The sequence below is a fragment of the Passer domesticus genome, chromosome 3 (genome assembly GCF_036417665.1).
Source record: "Passer domesticus isolate bPasDom1 chromosome 3, bPasDom1.hap1, whole genome shotgun sequence".
In the NCBI taxonomy this organism is placed as follows: domain Eukaryota; kingdom Metazoa; phylum Chordata; class Aves; order Passeriformes; family Passeridae; genus Passer; species Passer domesticus.
Genome location: NC_087476.1, coordinates 68,960,781 through 68,978,786, shown reverse-complemented (window position 1 = coordinate 68,978,786; position 18,006 = coordinate 68,960,781). Strand labels below are relative to the sequence as shown.

Below are 18,006 nucleotides of genomic sequence, written 5' to 3'. Positions count from 1 at the left end.
TTGTTTCTTTGTGCTGTCCACATCGTAAGTGCCTTGTCCTGATATTCCTCTGACTGGTACTACCTTCCCTTTCCAAACCCTGGAACCCCCACTGGTAACAACATTGATGGTTCTTTAGCAAATGTGTTTCTTACTTGTTTTTGTGGCGTATTCAATGTTGTTTCTTCTGTATGTATTTTGTTTTGATTGTTCTGTTTCCTTTTCCAAAAAGGGGGGTTCAAAATCAAAGACATGTAGAAATACTTACTATTTTGCAATGTTTTTTCATTTAAACTCATACTCCTTGCCACTTCACTATGAGTCACAAGAATCTTGAAAGTGCAATGTTATTCTCTTTTGGAGAGAATTGTTTTACTTCTGTGAAGTACAAAACTTAAGATGTTTGTTAAGTTTACATTTAGATTATTTACTTATTTACCTTTCCAGGAAAGCTCTTTTTAAGTGTTCAATTTTTTAATATATTATCATGTCTTACTTTAATTTCTCTGTAAGTTCACAGAAGCCTTATTTTAATAAAATACAATTTTAGAATAAGGTAGTAGCTCTTAAAGGGCTTTTACCAATCTGAAAGGTACATGTGATATGATAACTAGCTGTACTGTGGGTTTTCACATCATGGCTATTTTCAGCCATTAATAATATGGAACTAACAAATATGCTTTTGGCCTTCACCAACTTAGTCACACTTAAAGTAGATGGTTAAATTCTGTGTAATCCACTGTAGCCTGCATTGGACAGGTGTTTTTCACCTTTATAAAACTGTATTTGAATCAGTGTTTGCATTTAAAAGGGGATTTAAATAACTTCAGAGAATTTCACTCACTGAAGAAACAAATGTATTTCTTACTTGCATTAGATTGTTGAGATGTCAAAGGTATGCAGCATTCACAATCCAACCTAGTACTGTCTGGATCTTGTGATAAGAATAAATTCATATGCTTTATTATTTGGCAGATTTGCTCTTGTTTAACAGCCATCATAAAAAGTCCTGTTCCCATTTGAAAGCTGGAAGTATTTTTATGTTTCTGTAATGCGTACTATCAAACCCATGTTTCTGAGTAACAAGAGAAACCAGATCTTTTCCACTGGGGATTTACAAAATAAAACGAGAAAGAGGGAGAGAATCATTGAACTTTGACACATGCACTTTCAATGAAAAAAACCTCCATGTATTTAATTTTTCATTGACTTTTATTTTTGTTTCCTGCACATGATACCTCTGTTCCTGTATCTCACAAACACAAACTGCCAGTTTTGCAAAAGCTGCAGGCTTAAAGCCTTTGTGTGTACAGCCATACCATTTTCCTACAGCATGAGCAATGGCAGCATTTTAACATCTGAGCAAATATTTGCCAGAATATATCCAATATCAACAGAAATTAAAGAATGATTTTTCATAACAACCTCAATCATACTATATGTAGTGTGTATGTTTCTAAGTACATTATTTGCAAATCTTTGTGTGAACTGGCATGAATTTGTGTGCACAGTAGCAAAGGTTGTTCTCCTGAATTTTTTAGAAAGAAATGGATCTCCATTTCAGTTCTGTAGTTGCTAGTGAGGTACCATTTGTAGTCAGTAAGTACAATCTGAAAATGAAAATTCCTGGTTCTTGTCTGGTTTTGATCAGATGTAAAATCTGCAAAAATGAAAACCAGGATATTGTAAATCTTAGTGTGGCCAGGTGGTTTGAGATAGGCATTTTCTGTTTAATTTTAAAATATGTAGAAATATTTTTAAAATTAACAGGCCTTCAGCTTTTGGGCAATGATGCACCTGACACCTTCTGATTTTTAAGAATTTTATAATAACTGGTGTACAAATTGTGATTTATTTACAGTGGAGCTAATTAAAAGACCCTTCCGGGCCCTTCCAGTAATAAAAATGTAATTTATTTAATAAAAATTCCTGAAGTCCAGTAATTCTACTAAAACCCAGGACCTGTATAACATTTCAACTTGAGACTTGTTTTCTTTCTTGTTCTGGAATATCTTACTTCTTAAGAGAGCAAGGAATATAGATGTCAAAAATATTAAACTTATTCTGTAGTCTCATTCCTACAAATGGCTTTGATTCAGTGGTGCCTTAATACACAAGAAATAGATGATTGGGCCTTTCACAGCCTTGATTTTTCCAAGCAAGTTTCCTGATGCGTTATTTTGTAAAGTCATTGCCATCTCAGCAGTCAATTTACAAGCATTACATGTGTGATAGAGGCTTCACCAAATCTTTGGTTTTCTGCAATTCTTATTTTTGCACCTAGTTCAACAAAGCATATGACCCCAGATATCACTTTACGTGTGACAGGAGTTCAGTTAAATTGAAAAGAAGAAAGTAACTAACCCTGAAAAATCTTCTCTACTATAGCATTTGGCCAGCAGCATGAGAAACTCTCTTGCAGGACTGAACTTGCATATAGCATTGAAAAATGTACTTCTAGGAGCCCAGCCACCTCCTGGTTTTGCCTTCTTGGCCCTGTATTGCATGTATATGTTCATCAGTACTGACAGGAACAGTTAGTTATTTTCCATTGTTTGATTAGCTGAAAGGGTTTTCAGTCTCCTGTGACTGAAAAACTGTGTGCCTGCTAGTTATATTTTCACTGCAGAAAAATGTCGTGGAATGTCATTCAAAATATTTGGCTCATTCTTGGAGAAACAATTGGGTGGTTTTTGTAACTGGCCTAACTATATGTCTAGAATTAGGACGAAAAGCATCTTATCTTTCCCTGTGGTAACAAGTTATATTGGCATATCCCTTAGCGATAAATACTCTAAATACCAAACATTGTCTTGAGGGCAAAAGAAAAGTGTTAAATTTTGTGCTTTAAAATATTCATATTAGTTTTCAAAGTGCTTTTGATTCCTATTCCTAGTGTACTGAAGTCTCTCACTTTAAATTCACAGTCTGTGGACTGATAAGTCCATTAACTAGAAATTATAATTGCTCTTGACTTTGTGGAAAGTTAAACTTCTGATCAGGTCTGTTTATACTCCAAATTGTACTAAATGCTGTTTACATTTCAGCTAGCTAATATGAAGAAAATTAACTTGATCTTAGGCAAATCTAGCCCAGTGATAATCTAATTATAATAATATAGTAATCTGTAACTGTGGATATTGTAATTAGAATTATTAACCAGTAAAACAGCATGGAAGAAATCGTTAATTTAACTAAGGTATTTAATTTTTAAAAATAAAATTAATGCCTTTACTCACTTTTCTGGTCTCCTGTTCACACACTAAAGATTCTGTCTTTGTAGAACCTAAATTATATCCCCTCAAAAAAATTCTTCCAAACCATTTTACAGTTTGCTTACATTTTTGTATCTCTGTTTTTCTTGTTTACAAATAGCACTTGTTATAAATTCAAATTATGTATATTCTTATTTAGTAGAAGTTTTTGTGACTTCTACCTTTGCATACATAGTCAAAATAATTCTCCAAGGTTCTATATGGGAATTTTATTACTTTTGATAGGTGGCCTTTATTGCTTTAACACCTATAGTATTGTCTTCATGTGTCATTTTTTAAGCTGTTCTACATTTTCCTCAGTTGTGCTTGTTTTCCTGGGTGAGCGGTTATTTCTCCTCTTTGTATATCCCTTTACAAAGTTAACTGTATGTACTGGTGTGCTTGAAATAATGATGTATCAATTGAGGGATTTTTAGTAGACTGTTTCCTGTGTGGGGAAAAAAAAAGCTTAAAGCTTTATTCATTTGGATATTAGTTGTTTACCAAGAAATTAACTGAAGGGCCTAATTCAGTAAAGCATTTTGGCACTTAGTCTTAATTATATCTATATTGCTATATTTTGTCAAAGGAGACTTCTACTTTGTATCAGCAGCAGACAGATAATAAATCCTCGAATATTTCAGTCTAAATGGCTCTTGAGAATGCATATAGCTGTAAATTTCATGGGTTGTTTTAGAATATTTTAAAATCAAATAGTTTATTTGAGGACCTATTTTCATAACTGATTAAATCTCATTCTGTATTTTAAGTACCTTCTTTTGTGATGAATGGGAACCAAATTGATCTAGCCTAACCTTTGTATGTGTCACAGCCTCCATGTCCAGTGAAGTCAAACAAGAATGTAAATCAGGGATTATTTGTAAAATGTTGCCAAGCTCATGCTGCCATATTTATAAATCACAAGTTAAGTTTGTAATTGAATTTTTTTTATAACCAAATAACTATCTGCCAAGCACAAGTAGTAGGTGCTTCAGATAGGTTGGTGGTTATAAATTTTCTCTCCCCTTCTCTCTTAATTATGGAGATTTTCTTCAGGGGCTGTGAGTTGATGCTTGGCAGACTCTGATAACCTGCTCATCTGGCCTTTCTACAGGAGAAAAGGTGATGCAGGATGATGAGTTCACCTGTGACCTCTTCCGCTTCCTTCAGTTGCTTTGTGAAGGACACAATTCAGGTTTGTGGGCAGGCGAAATCAAGGTGATGATAACTGATGATGAAAGCTCTTAATTGTTGGAGGTTTGGCAGCCTTCATAAAATATTATGAAAGGTGGAATAGCTGCTGGACTGTACACGAAGGGAAGATCTTTAAGTGGAATTAAGTTGCCAGTGTTTTTTAACAGCGCTAATTTTATAAATAAGATAACTGTTTCCAAAACGATGAGTTTTGGATCTTGCACCACTAGGAAGGTTGAATTTACATAGGAAAATGTATGTGGTTTGTAACTTCTAGACATGGAAGATTCAGAGGAAAATGTAACAGGAAGTTGTATTGATTGTCCTTTGTCATGTCTCTGCTTCCTGGTGCACGATGTTTCCCACTACTGTCAGTTTGAATTCTATGTGGGGTTACAGGGTACACAATACCTTTCTTGAAGAAATAACATATTTTTTAAATATAAAAGAACACATTAAAAATGCATAATTTAATTTTTTATTATTAAGTATATTTCCATGTGTTCTCTCTGTCATTCTTAAGGAATGAAAAAAGAAAAAAAAGGGATATTTTTCCTTTTTAGGCATTAGACATATTTCTGACTTAGTTATCAAGTTTTCTATAATTATGTGATTTAATTTTACATAACAAAATATATTCAAAGTATAATTGCATTGGTATTGATGTAGTTCTAGTCATAAATAGATTAAAGTAAGACCAAGTTAAGTTTTACATGTGAAATAGATAAACAAGGTTCTGCCTTCATAAGTTCACTGGCGTGTGATCTCTGAATTAGATGTTAAAACTCTTACAAGGACCCCCCCCAAAAAAACAACCCCCCCAAAAAAACAACCCCCCCAAAAAAAGACTAAAAAAAAATCAAAGAAAGAGAAGCCAATCCATGCCTCTAAGCTAAATTTTTCTAGACCATTGTAAATCAGAATTAATTTTCAGAAGTGTTTCAAAACTTAAATACATTTAAATTAAACTTCTATTTGAATTTTTAGATTTTCAGAATTACCTGAGAACTCAAACTGGTAACAACACAACTGTTAATATTATAATTTCTACTGTGGATTACTTATTGAGAGTTCAGGTAAGTAATTTATATACTGAGTATGTAGATGAAAATATGACTTACTTCTATACAAGTTTTATTGGAGGACCATGTTTATTTGTCATCATACTTGTTCTGGTCCCTGTAGCCCAAGCTGATGAGAAAGGCTGAAATTCTGTAGTGGTTGCAGTTCTTTAAGAATTGCTACTTTATACTGGCAGAGTCAAAGGTAACATACATGTGAAAAACTGATTCCAGCCTTTATCCGTGGGAATGCGATGGAGGCTGTTAACCGAAGAGAGCAGCAGGAGATGGGGCCATGCTCAGTGGGTCCCTGAGCACAGGTAGCCAGGTGTTGGCTGAAATTACCCTGTGAACGAGAATCTTTTTGTATTGCTGAAATTCAGTTTCAGCCAGCTGCTTTTTCATCTGTATTCTGATTTAGGCTGAGCACTGGCAGCTCTGTGAACTGCTGATGTGCTGGTGTGCTCATGTGCTGGAGTGGAGTGAAGCATAAGAATAGCAGATTTTCTAAGAAGGGGGAAAAAAGACAAAAGGAAAAAAAACCTGCGGAAGGCAGTGTGTTAAAAACCCTTTCAATAATCTATTTTTAACTATCTCCCAAATCCTTTTAGTACGAAAACATTTCATTGTCACAAGACGGTAGAAATTAATGAAAAAAATCTACTTTGTTTCCAGACTGCAGCATGTGAATGGTGTGAAAACATATATTGTGATAAATGTTCATAATTTTTAGCTATAATTGTCTTCTTTCTGAAAATCACTGTACATGATAATATATTATGGTTTGTTTTTTTAAAATTATTTATGTAGTTAATTTCCATTTAGCCATTCATTTATTTGCTCTGAGAATTCCAGAGTTTGAAATTTTTTTCTTTTTTTTTGTTTACACTGCTGCTGTTATCAACATTGCTTTCTATCTTTATGCGCTCTGTAGAAGTTGTGGAGACAATACAATGATTTTCATTCCATTGCTTACTTTGTTGAAAATTTAATAAGTTCGCCTTTGGGGAAGATGGAGGGAGGAATTGTGCACACAAAGCAACATTTGCTCCCACTATTGACTAGGTGTCAAGCACGCAGTATAAAGAGACATTGTTTAATGAACAGCATGCAGCATAGCAGTACTACCGAGCATTTCTTTTCAGAATGCAGGTGGTTGTATTTTTACTATCAGATACCAACTCATCTAATTTTAATTTATTTTATTTTGAGGTTTGCTGTGGGGTATTTAAGTTATTTCTTTCCCTGTATTTGTTTTCCTATTGATTCTCTTGAGATGAAACTACAACTCTTGAAGCAGTACTTGAGAATCGCTGGGTGATTCATTTAAAGCTTTTATAAACTAAATAAATTCTAGAACTAGAAAAAAAACTACTACTGTTTTTTCTTATATTGATGAATATCCAGTTGGTGCCAGTTTGGCCACAGAATCTCTTTATGCTTCTCACAACTGTTTTTTCTTTAGGAGTCCATCAGTGATTTCTATTGGTATTATTCTGGGAAGGATGTTATTGATGAACAAGGACAACGAAATTTTTCCAAAGCCATCCAGGTTGCAAAACAAGTTTTCAATACTCTCACAGAATATATCCAGGTAAATTAATTTCCTTGTAATGTTATGAACTTAAAAGAAAATGCATCATACAATTAGCATGAAGACATAAAGTAGCTAGGTATAACATAGAAATATAATATAGATACATTTATTCTTCAGCATTATTTTAGTGCATTTGTTTATGTCTGAAGCTAAAGAATGAAATATATGTATATACACTGGTCACTGCCTATTAGAATTTTCCTTAAATATTTTTTAGCACTGTTCTCTACAATGTACTGGGGGGGAAAAAAATCAGGAAAGTGATTCTCTAATCCCTTATGTCAATTTTACATTAACCTTCTCTAAGGTTTTTCCTAATTTACAGGACTACATAAAGATGAAACAGCTTATAGATTTGTATCCCATCAGCATTTATTGTTTGAAGTTGCAAACAGATACACACTTTGGTGCTCTGAATTAGTATATTGAGACTTGGCTAAAATAGAATGGTTATTAGGAGTATGCATTTTTTACAGTCAGTGGTGTTACTATATACATAATTCTAGATATATTTAATATTTCATAGGTGTTTCTAAAGGACAACCCTAAACTATGTGCTTGTGTGTATTTCTTCCTGGTTTTGTTGAATTTCTTGCAAACAAACTTTGGTTTTCCTTTTTCCCTTTTTTTTCCCCCTTTCTATTTTCCTGAACAATAGGGGCCATGTACCGGTAATCAGCAAAGTCTGGCACACAGCAGGCTGTGGGATGCTGTAGTTGGTTTCCTTCATGTGTTTGCCCACATGCAGATGAAGCTCTCTCAGGTATCTTTTTGGTTCACTTTTTCCTTCATAAGTAAATAGCATTTTTATAAAAGAGAAGTAAGTGTTAATATGTTTGAGACATGAATGTTGGTAAGAAAAATAAAAGAGATGATAGAATACAGTAAAATTGAGGGAGAAAATTGCAAAAGTAGAGCGGGTGTGAATAGCACGCCTATTATTGGATCACTGGCCTCAGGTGCAAAGCAGATTAGATCAAACTGCAAACAGAGTATATCACTGATATTCAAAAAGAACTTTCAGCTCCGGTCTTTTTTACCAAAATTCTCTCACAGTGTTTTCTGTAGTTTCCTTTTAGTAGAACCCGTCATGTTCATTGATGGCTCCTGCACTGACCCCTAATTCATCATTATTAAACCCTAGTTCAACACGTCTGCATGTAAACCTTTTTCACTCTTAGTAGAGAGTGTCAGACCAGAATTTCTTTTGAATGTGAGTACTCATTTCATAAGCTGTAGAAATAGTGAAGGGCCTGGCAGAGACAGTTATTTAGAATGTGAAAATGAGGTGCAAGGAATCCTATCTTTAAGCAGTGCATTTTTCAATTTCTTAAATTTTTTAAAGAATTGCACATTTTAATTGAATGCACTAATTCTATTTTTTAAATAATCTGATATTTTTGAAGAAAAATGTCATACACTTGTGAAAGTGTTATTGTTAAGAAATGCAGCTCTGAAGTCTCTGAGGTTTTAGATTTCATTATTTGGCTCCAAAGGTGTCCATGTAAGTATTCTTTGCATAAATTAAAGTAGTCTTGTTCAGATTATTTTTCTTCCTGCCCTTGGAACTTCATGGATGAAAGTAGGCTGCTTGCTGACACTTAAGGACTTTGGGCTACAGGGGCGTTTCTCATTCTTTATGGCTAAATAGAAGTCTTCTTCCCACAAATGGCATCACAGTCAAACATGATTTTCAAGAGAAATGCCTTGAATTTCTCCTGAAGTGTATTTAAAAGTGCCTGCAGATACTGTTCTGGGTTTGAAACATCTTTGTTATTTTAAGAATTTTTAAATAGTCCATATTTGGGTAGGCCATGGTGAAGGCTGTGTTTTCTCCTGTTCCACTAAAGCAAACTGGAAAGAGGCATTTAAGTAGTTACTGACAGTAAGGCAAACATGTGGTAGCTGTGTGTTGATTATTAAATAAGATGTGGCTGTTGGGAAGATTTGCTTTTACAGTAATGACAAGTTTATATCTCAGCTGTGCCCAGAATGGCTTCACAGCATCTTTGATTACTGAGTCTAGAAAATAACGATACTCATCCCACCTCTTCAAAGATAGCCCAGCAGCTTTGCACAACAGGAGTATGGACTTACTCATGATGTTCTGTGGGATGAGAGAAACACAGAGAACTCCAAGTGTATCATTCCTAATGCATCACTATAAATAGTGATTGTATCTTTCCCTTGCTTGGAGATCGAGCTTTTGGCTTTTTGAAACTCTTTAAGGAGCATAGCAGGAAAAACCAGAACAGACACGGGCTCTTTTGTTTGTTTATATTTATTACAAGAATATATCAATACATTTTTCAGATTCTGTTGAAATACCAGTTTTCAAAAGTGTTGGGTGTGGCAAGTGGAGTTACAAGGAATTGCCGTATGACTTTGGTCTGTAAGAGGGGCCTGCATAGGCTAAATACTTGCGTTTCCAGAGCACTTTTGGAAAACATTTGAAGCAAGATTTTAACAGGACCAAAATTAAATCACTGTTTTGTTTAGGTTTTGCAGTTTGGTGTTTTTGGGGTTTTTTTTGGTGTTTTTTTTTTTCATTTTAAATCTCTATCTTGTACGAGGAAGCAACAATTTGATAATGGTAATGCTTCTTAAGAATATAAGACAGAAAAAGAAGTACAATTTTCAATCCAAATGAACAAAGATTATTTGGGTTTTAAATCACTTTTGTAGTTAAAAGTTTTGTAATGAAAACTTACTGGGCAAATCAGTTAAAAATCTTGGTATTTCCAAATTATGCAGTCAATCCAAGATCCAAATTGTCATTGTTGACGGTGGAGTAGTTGCTTTACACAATGTTTATTATAAAAGCTTTTTATTTGAGTTTAAAGAACAGAAAGAAAATCTTTTTGTACTTAAACTCCTTCACAGAAAGGTGTTTAAATGAAAGTAAACCCTCCCATAGCTTCAGATTTTTTTAACAGTTTAAATTTGAGGAATTAAAGAGGTGTGATTAAATCAATGTCCTGCAAGTTTTAATGATGGATGATCAGATAAATGTATAAAAAATGAGTTCATTATTAAGAAAATTGAACAGACAGATGTTAACCAGAATTACTTTACACAGTATAAAAGTTAAAAACACTGGTCAACTATAACACTAAATGTCAAAGCACACTGTATGAAAGCAATTCTCTTAAAGCAATTGTATACAAGTAACAGAAGAAACATTATGTAGAGGTTGATGAATCTCAGCGCACTCCTTTTTGTGGTGTACTTCCTCTTTCTCTTAATCCTTGTGTAGTAACTGGAGAGGTGTCCAAAATCCACAGGAGAAATGCCACATACTTCAAGTTTGTGGAAGAATCTAACTGTATGAAAGTGGCCTGAGATTTTTATAGCAGAAAGAAGTTGGCTGGCAGTCATAGGTCACTAGGTCAGTTTTGCAGCTTATCTCTCAAGTCTGACTTCAAAAGGACAGATGTGTGTTTAAAGATGGTAAGCCAGATCAGCCTTTTAGCATATTCAACACTAAAAATAGCACTATGGTAGCTCACCACAGATGGCTTGCACTGCTTTATCTCCTGACTAGGTTCCAGGCCAAGCAGATAAGCTTTATCAGGGCAAAGCATCCTGCCACAGCCATAAAGTACCTTGAGTTTGTTGTACCACTCACTGAAGTCTGGCATTGCTCAAGTATTCATTATCAATGGCATGATACAGCAGTGTATCACTGAGGAAGAAATTAAGTAGTTGAATAATTCTATCCAGGTAGACTCCTGGCAAGTGACGTAGTAAACTCAGTAAACTCTCTTATCAGAGATAAGAGGTGGCTTAAAAAATCAATTTAATGCATGTCTAAAGATCTACTAATAGAACTTTATTAATAAATATTTCAACATTTTATTTCAACTTTTCTTTTTTCCTCCAAAAAGTTCAGTGGCCTATAATGAAATTGTTTATTTTGAATCATGTTATACTTTGAGCTCTATGTGCTACTGCTGTTGCTGTTTTGACAATTTTCCGTAGCTGTAAACTTGATGACACCAAAAGTGACAATATTTTAGATGACAGGAAACATGACAGAAGCATCATCTGTGACCTTGAACATACCCAGTTATTGCTTTAAATTTTTTACCACGTTCAGTTTTGTCTTTACTAAATTACTCTTTCTAAACAGATGATGGTGTAAATATAAAGGAGTTAAGCAATTAAGTATATTTTCACTGTATAACCATTTTAATGCTTCTGTCTTCTTAATTTCTAAGTCTGCTTTTTACAAGCTGAAATATGCATGCACATAAATGTCAAAGAAAGCAATATATAATTTATATTTATATACTTTCTTTGTTGTTTAGGATTCCAGTCAAATTGAACTATTGAAGGAATTAATGGATCTTCAGAAAGATATGGTTGTCATGTTGCTGTCTATGCTGGAAGGTAGTAAAAATGTGAAATCTCTTGTAGTTGTTCTAGCAAAGTTTTTACCTTTGTAATTTTCTTAATTTGAGAGATAGTGCTCTATATTTCTTTGCATTTTTAATTTTCATGTCTCAATTGTGAGAAGACCTTTCAGGTCTGAAAGTGAGTGGGAGATTTAAGTAGGGTAGTTGACATAGGTTATATTAATTCTGAATGCCAGAACTTTATAAAATCCAGAGCTAGCAAAAGTTTGACTTTTTTTTTTTTTTTTTTTTTTGTGAACTTGACTTATCTTTTGGGTTAGATAAGGAGGTTTTTACATTTAAGTTGAAATCTCGACTTCTGGGGAGAAAACCGTTTTTCAGTCATTTCATTAACAAACTTAATATATTGCATTTATTTTGGTAGTGATCTTGTCCATAAAGAACAGGCTTCATTCATCTAGTGACTATGTTCAAGGTCCTGAAGTTTTGATTTCCCAGGCTTTAGGTTAATATTGAGAAGCAAAATAAATTCTTAGTAGGGTTTGCTCTGTATGGAGCCTACTGATCTGCTCATCCAGATAGTAGTGAACTAGTGACATTAGATCTATCTGTGCTGCACTATAGTGAAATTTATAATCTGCTACCCCAGTTTTAGTACTGCATTAAACGTATGATCCCTCTCTACAGGCCTTTTTAATTATTCCTTTCTGTACCTGAACATACTTAGTCATGTTTTTTCCAAGTCTTAGGGTAGAGTTAATAGTAAAAGATTTCATAGCTAGCTTTCTTATGTGAGTGTGTTATCCAATAATTTATCATTCTTACTCTTTGATTGCTTCACTAATCATTATAATACACTTTTCTTTGCCAAAATTTTGCTGACATTATCTCTAATATCCTGTCGTTACCTCTAGGTAATGTTGTGAATGGAACTATTGGAAAGCAGATGGTCGATATGCTTGTGGAATCGTCAAACAATGTGGAGATGATTCTGAAGTTTTTTGACATGTTCTTAAAATTGAAAGATTTGACTTCCTCTGATGCATTCAAAGAATATGACCCTGATGGTAAAGGGATAATTTCAAAGAGGGATTTTCACAGGGCAATGGAAAGCCATAAGCATTACACTCAGTCTGAAACGGAGTTTCTGCTGTCATGTGCTGAAACAGACGAGAATGAGACTTTGGACTATGAGGAGTTTGTGAAACGGTTTCATGAGCCTGCAAAAGACATTGGTTTCAATGTTGCTGTTCTCCTGACGAACCTGTCAGAACACATGCCCCATGATACGCGTTTGCAAACTTTCCTGGAGCTCTCAGAGAGTGTGCTGAATTACTTTCAGCCTTTCCTCGGACGTATAGAAATCATGGGCAGTGCAAAGCGCATTGAACGAGTTTATTTTGAAATAAGTGAGTCAAGTCGGACTCAGTGGGAAAAACCTCAGGTAAAAGAGTCAAAGAGACAGTTTATATTTGATGTTGTAAACGAAGGTGGGGAGAAAGAAAAGATGGAGCTTTTTGTTAACTTCTGTGAGGATACGATTTTTGAAATGCAACTGGCTGCCCAGATCTCTGAGTCAGATCTGAATGAAAGGTCAGCTAATAAAGAGGAGAATGAGAAAGATAATCCTGAGGAAGAAGATCCTAGAATGGGTTTCTTCTCTCTCGTGACCATGAAGTCAGCTTTAGTAGCTCTCAAGTATAATTTAATGACTCTTATGAAAATGCTCAGCATGAAGAGTCTAAAGAAACAAATGAAAAAAGTGAAGAAAATGACCATGAAGGACATGGTCATGGCTTTGTTTTCTTCCTACTGGAGCATTTTGGTGGGCTTACTACATTTTGCTTGCAGTGTTGTCCGGGGTTTTTTTCGCATCATATGCAGTTTGCTGCTTGGAGGAAGCCTAGTGGAAGGAGCCAAGAAAATCAAGGTGGCTGAACTGTTGGCTAATATGCCAGATCCCACTCAGGATGAAGTGCGTGGGGAAGAAGAAGAAGGGGAGAGGAAACCAACAGAAGCTGCATTGCCTGCAGAAGACTTGACAGATCTGCAGACTCTAACAGAAGAGAGTGATCTACTCTCAGATATATTTGGTTTGGATTTGAAACGAGAAGGTGGACAGTATAAATTGATCCCTCACAATCCAAATGCTGGTTTGAGTGATTTACTGAGCACTCCCTCCTTACCCCCAATGCCCGAGGTGCAGGAAAAAATCCAGGTAATTGTATCTTCTATATCTGATATCTGTTTCTCTTTTTCATATATTAAATGTAGTCTGGAAATAAAACTTGCATCTTTGTTTTTCTGGGTTTTCTGACTTTTGTTTTTTAAAGAACTATGTATAATTACTGGTGTTTACTCTTTCTGATGTCATAAACTCGAATTTCCACAGCCTTCTCTAAGTACATAATGTTTTGGATTGCTTTTAATTCAGTGTTAAATTGCCTCTCTTCATTAATGTAAATCAAATGATCATATTTTTTTCAGGTTTTCCATTGTTTAACAAAAAAACCCAAAACCCCCTAACATTCTACATTCTGGGTATTCTTTCAACTAACTCTGTACTTTATAATAATATTTACTCACAGTTTTTAATCCTGTTGTTTTTGTAGGAGAAGGTGAAAGAAGATGAAAGGGAAGAGAAAGAAGAAACAAAATCAGAACCTGAAAAAGCTGAGTATGTGTTACTTTAACCTCTGATCCTACAAAAAGAAGTGTTTTGTTTCACTGAAAAAAAACCTCAGGTTCATTTGTACACCTTTGCCTTTAATTTTCTGTCCATTCCCATTCCAATTAGGCTGGGCTATTCTTTTTAACAATTTTCTTCATCTGTGCACATTTGCAAGGAAATGTCGTGTAGTAAGCACCACTCTGATTCTATAATTTCTCTTCCCAGAAGTATCCTGTGTAATGTGCGTTTAATTTCTTTTAGAATGTGCTTAATTGATTTTTTTTTTTTCTTGGCAAGTCTTAAAGCTGGAAAAAAATTTTCTTGAAAACTTTGTAAGAGTTTGTCTGAGTTCCAGAGACCTGCTATCCATCAGTGGTAGAGGCTGAATCTGCTTTACCCTCTCCCATTTGCTATGACATGTCTTGAGTTATTGGTGTTCTGCAAAACCCTAACATTCCAGTACAATTTTTATGAATTACAGAGTACTTTCGCATCTTTATGAAGATATTTGATCAATAATAATTTAAACCCTTTTAGGACATGTTAAAATCTAATGCTAATGCCATTAGCTCAAGATAAAATAGTGGAAAGCAAAATACAGTACTTTGTTTTAACCAGTAAAAACTGTGAATCTCTATCCCTGTATTTTATGGCTCCTGATACATGTACATTTTTGTGTACAGTTTCTGTAGCTCATTTATCACTGTCAAAATTCCAAGAAGATCCCTTAGTTTCAAACTCTAATAATTACTGCTCTTCTGGGATGACAAGCATTGTCCACGACAAAAGCTCTTCTTCTTAATCAGTGTAGCAATTTTCTAACTTGGCCACTGTAACTCTGTGAGGGAGAGTCTTCTTGACTTTTGAAGGTCATTCACTGTTGATTGCTCTCCTTGACTGTGTGAATTGCAGTAATACCTCTATTCTCTGCCAAGAGTACAGTGCCTGGCACTATTAACTGCCCTGAAGCTACTCCTGACGTGACAAACTTTCAAGTGAAAGTTTATGAAATGTCTTCTAGGAAGAGTAGCTGGCTTTGGACATCAGTCATTCTGTTTGTAGATAGGAACAGAGAAATAAATAATGTAATTTAGAAGTTGCCTCTCACTCTGGTTTGGCTTCAAATGAACATCTGTGATCTTTTCATCTATAATGCTGACAGTTCAAGTTAACTTCTAAGACAATTCGCAGTTCTTTAGATCATGTGTTTGGAGAAGGCAGCCCATGAAATCTGACTTTCTCTAATGAGACAGCATGGTGATACCCACACACCAGATGCTGACAAAATCTTACTTCATCTCCTCCTGCACTGGGTACTTATGACTTCACCAGGTGGGCAGAAATGAAGAATTTAAAACTTGAGGTTTGACTTGTAAGTTCAAGAAGAACCAATGATTTCTGCAGCCTTTGTGGGAACTGGGTTGTTTAATTGCATGAGGTTGGAGGGGAGCGCTTAAACATGTAGGCACTCATGTAGACATAGAGCTGTGAGCTTACAGACATTTTGTCACTGCAAGAATCAGTGCACAATTATGAAGAACCTCTGATAGCAAGGTTGGCAGATTTTTGATTACCTGCCTCTACCTTCCCACTTCAGGGTGCTGAACCAGAGTTCATCTGTGGCCTTAACCAGACTGTCACCCTTGCCAACACTTTGGACTGAAGAGGGGTATTTGTTACGTGCATGAACTGCATGAATCATGTCTACTTGAGCCTCATTTAAAGATGCAATAGCCTTTTTCAGTGTGTGATTTTAATTTAGCAATTTTATTAATTTGACATATTATTTTGTCTTCATTTGTATCCTAAGAGGAGAAGATGGAGAAAAAGAAGAGAAAACCAAGGAAGACAAAGGGAAACAGAAATTAAGACAGATGCATACACACAGATATGGAGAACCGGAAGTTCAGGAATCAGTTTTCTGGAAGAATATCATTGCATATCAGCAGAAGCTTCTTGTAAGTTGTTATCTAACTCTTGTATTTAGCTGTTGGCAGAGACTTGTACCACCACATTCTAACAATATAAAGACAAATAGCATCTGCTGCACCACATTCTTCTATCCACCATTGCCCGTAAAAAGGACATGAAGCAAAGGTTAAATGGGAATGCTGGAGAAAAGAAACACACAAATAACTTAGTATACAAATATTAATTCTTAGGAAGATAATTATTGTCCCAAACATAGACATTCAGAGATGCCTGTGCATCACTGGAAAGCATCCATGCATGTTTCTGGGAGTAAAATTCCTGAATTTTTACAGCAGCTAGTGAAACAGTAGGATTTCTCCTTCCCAGAGTGACACTTTTGGGAAATAACAAGCTCTCCTGTAAAAAGAATCAGCTGAGATATAATGCTTAACCTGATGTGAATAAGAAAAGATGTTGCAGATATTTTTTTTTTTTTGGTGAAATAGCAAGTCAGTATTTGTCAAGTTTTTCAAAAGCTGTAGAAAATAAGTCTTTATGAAAATGTAAAACTGCATCTGAGAGTCTCTCAGTAAAATATCAGATAGTATTTGCTCCATAACTTCTTAAAATCCATTCATATTCTCTGAGGACAAAGTGAAATGCAAAGCAAAAAGAAATACACTTTTGCTATGTATATAGTATATAATTATGTAGGGGTGGCCTACTTCTAGCATGAGAACATAGCAAAACTACAAAACTGCAGTCAAAATCTTATTAAGAAATTAAGTGTTTAAGTTTGGCTTTCGAACTGAGATATGTTTTTAGGCTACAATTCCCATTGCAATAATGTGAACTTAGCTAAATTTTTTCTGATAGTCTCATTTTATATTTCACTAATAGTCATTAGGGCTAAAAAATGACAGAATTCCTGTTGGAGTGTTAAAAGATTCAAAATGTGTGCTGTAAATGTTTGTGTGTTGTCAGGAAGGGAAAAGGTACATTTCTGCAGTCCTATTGACAGTGACAGAATGTCAGAAAAGCTTTCTATTCATGGTAATCATGTCACACATAAATTTTTGATGGCCTGGCAAAAATGCAGTTGATTTAGAAATAGAAAATATTTAAGATGAACTTATATGCAGGGGATTTTATTTTTTGGTAAAAGTAGCAATTTGTTAAATGTATGAATATTGAACTATAGGGAAGATAGAGACTTCTGTATTATTACATTACTCCTACTTGTGATGTCTCTGTGTTGTTTCCAAGTGTATTGAGAGGATAATGAAAAATATGCGAGAGGCAATTAGAAATCCTTCATCCTTTATGAATGGAGTAAAACAAAATGCCCTTTATTCATTATTGTATGTGTAGAGTAGAATTTGTATAACATGTGTAAAGTAGAACTTGTACATCACTCAAAATGTCTGTTGGTTTGGGTTTTTTTATATTTACAATGCTATGAAAAAGTTTCATAAGGGAAAAAAAAACCCACAAAAAACCCTCTCAGCAGCAACTTAGTAATGATGGTTGAATCTTTATTAGGCAAAGTATATTTATGTTCTGTCCTCTTTTCAGAATTATTTTGCACGAAACTTTTACAACATGAGGATGTTGGCGTTATTTGTTGCTTTTGCCATCAACTTCATCCTTCTTTTCTATAAGGTAAATTTCTCATAATATTACTTTTTAAGTTGCATACTGGAGAACATCTGGGTTTTGTGGCCGATATGTTATGGTAAAATTGTTTGGCCTAACAGGATAAATACCTGCTTCATCCTACCCCTTCAGAAATCTAACATGGTGACAGTTGAAATGTTTATGGTAAGTAAAAATAGACTTCCAGTACACAAATAGCCATTGACAGAGCATTGTGCTAGGACAAAGGGAGCAGGCTGAGAGGCACACCCTTGCCTCAGATGCTCTATTTCCCAGTGAACCTGCCAAGCTGGGACTTCACAGGTAACTTTAATTAATCCGTATC

The 18,006-nt window shown here is 34.8% G+C and overlaps 1 protein-coding gene across 6 annotated transcripts in view; it reads left to right on the top strand.

Moving 5' to 3' along the window:
* The window catches only part of RYR2 (ryanodine receptor 2), a 380,824-nt gene that overhangs the window by 340,884 nt on the left and 21,934 nt on the right, over nt 1–18,006 (top strand). For all 6 annotated transcript variants that reach the window (XM_064413752.1, XM_064413749.1, XM_064413751.1 and 3 more), the window contains 9 exons: nt 4,348–4,428; nt 5,415–5,503; nt 6,954–7,082; nt 7,744–7,848; nt 11,396–11,477; nt 12,358–13,661; nt 14,056–14,120; nt 15,925–16,072; nt 17,601–17,687. In XM_064413752.1, the coding sequence (XP_064269822.1) occupies nt 4,348–4,428; nt 5,415–5,503; nt 6,954–7,082; nt 7,744–7,848; nt 11,396–11,477; nt 12,358–13,661; nt 14,056–14,120; nt 15,925–16,072; nt 17,601–17,687 (2,090 nt within the window). The remainder of the gene's footprint in view (nt 1–4,347; nt 4,429–5,414; nt 5,504–6,953; nt 7,083–7,743; nt 7,849–11,395; nt 11,478–12,357; nt 13,662–14,055; nt 14,121–15,924; nt 16,073–17,600; nt 17,688–18,006) is intronic.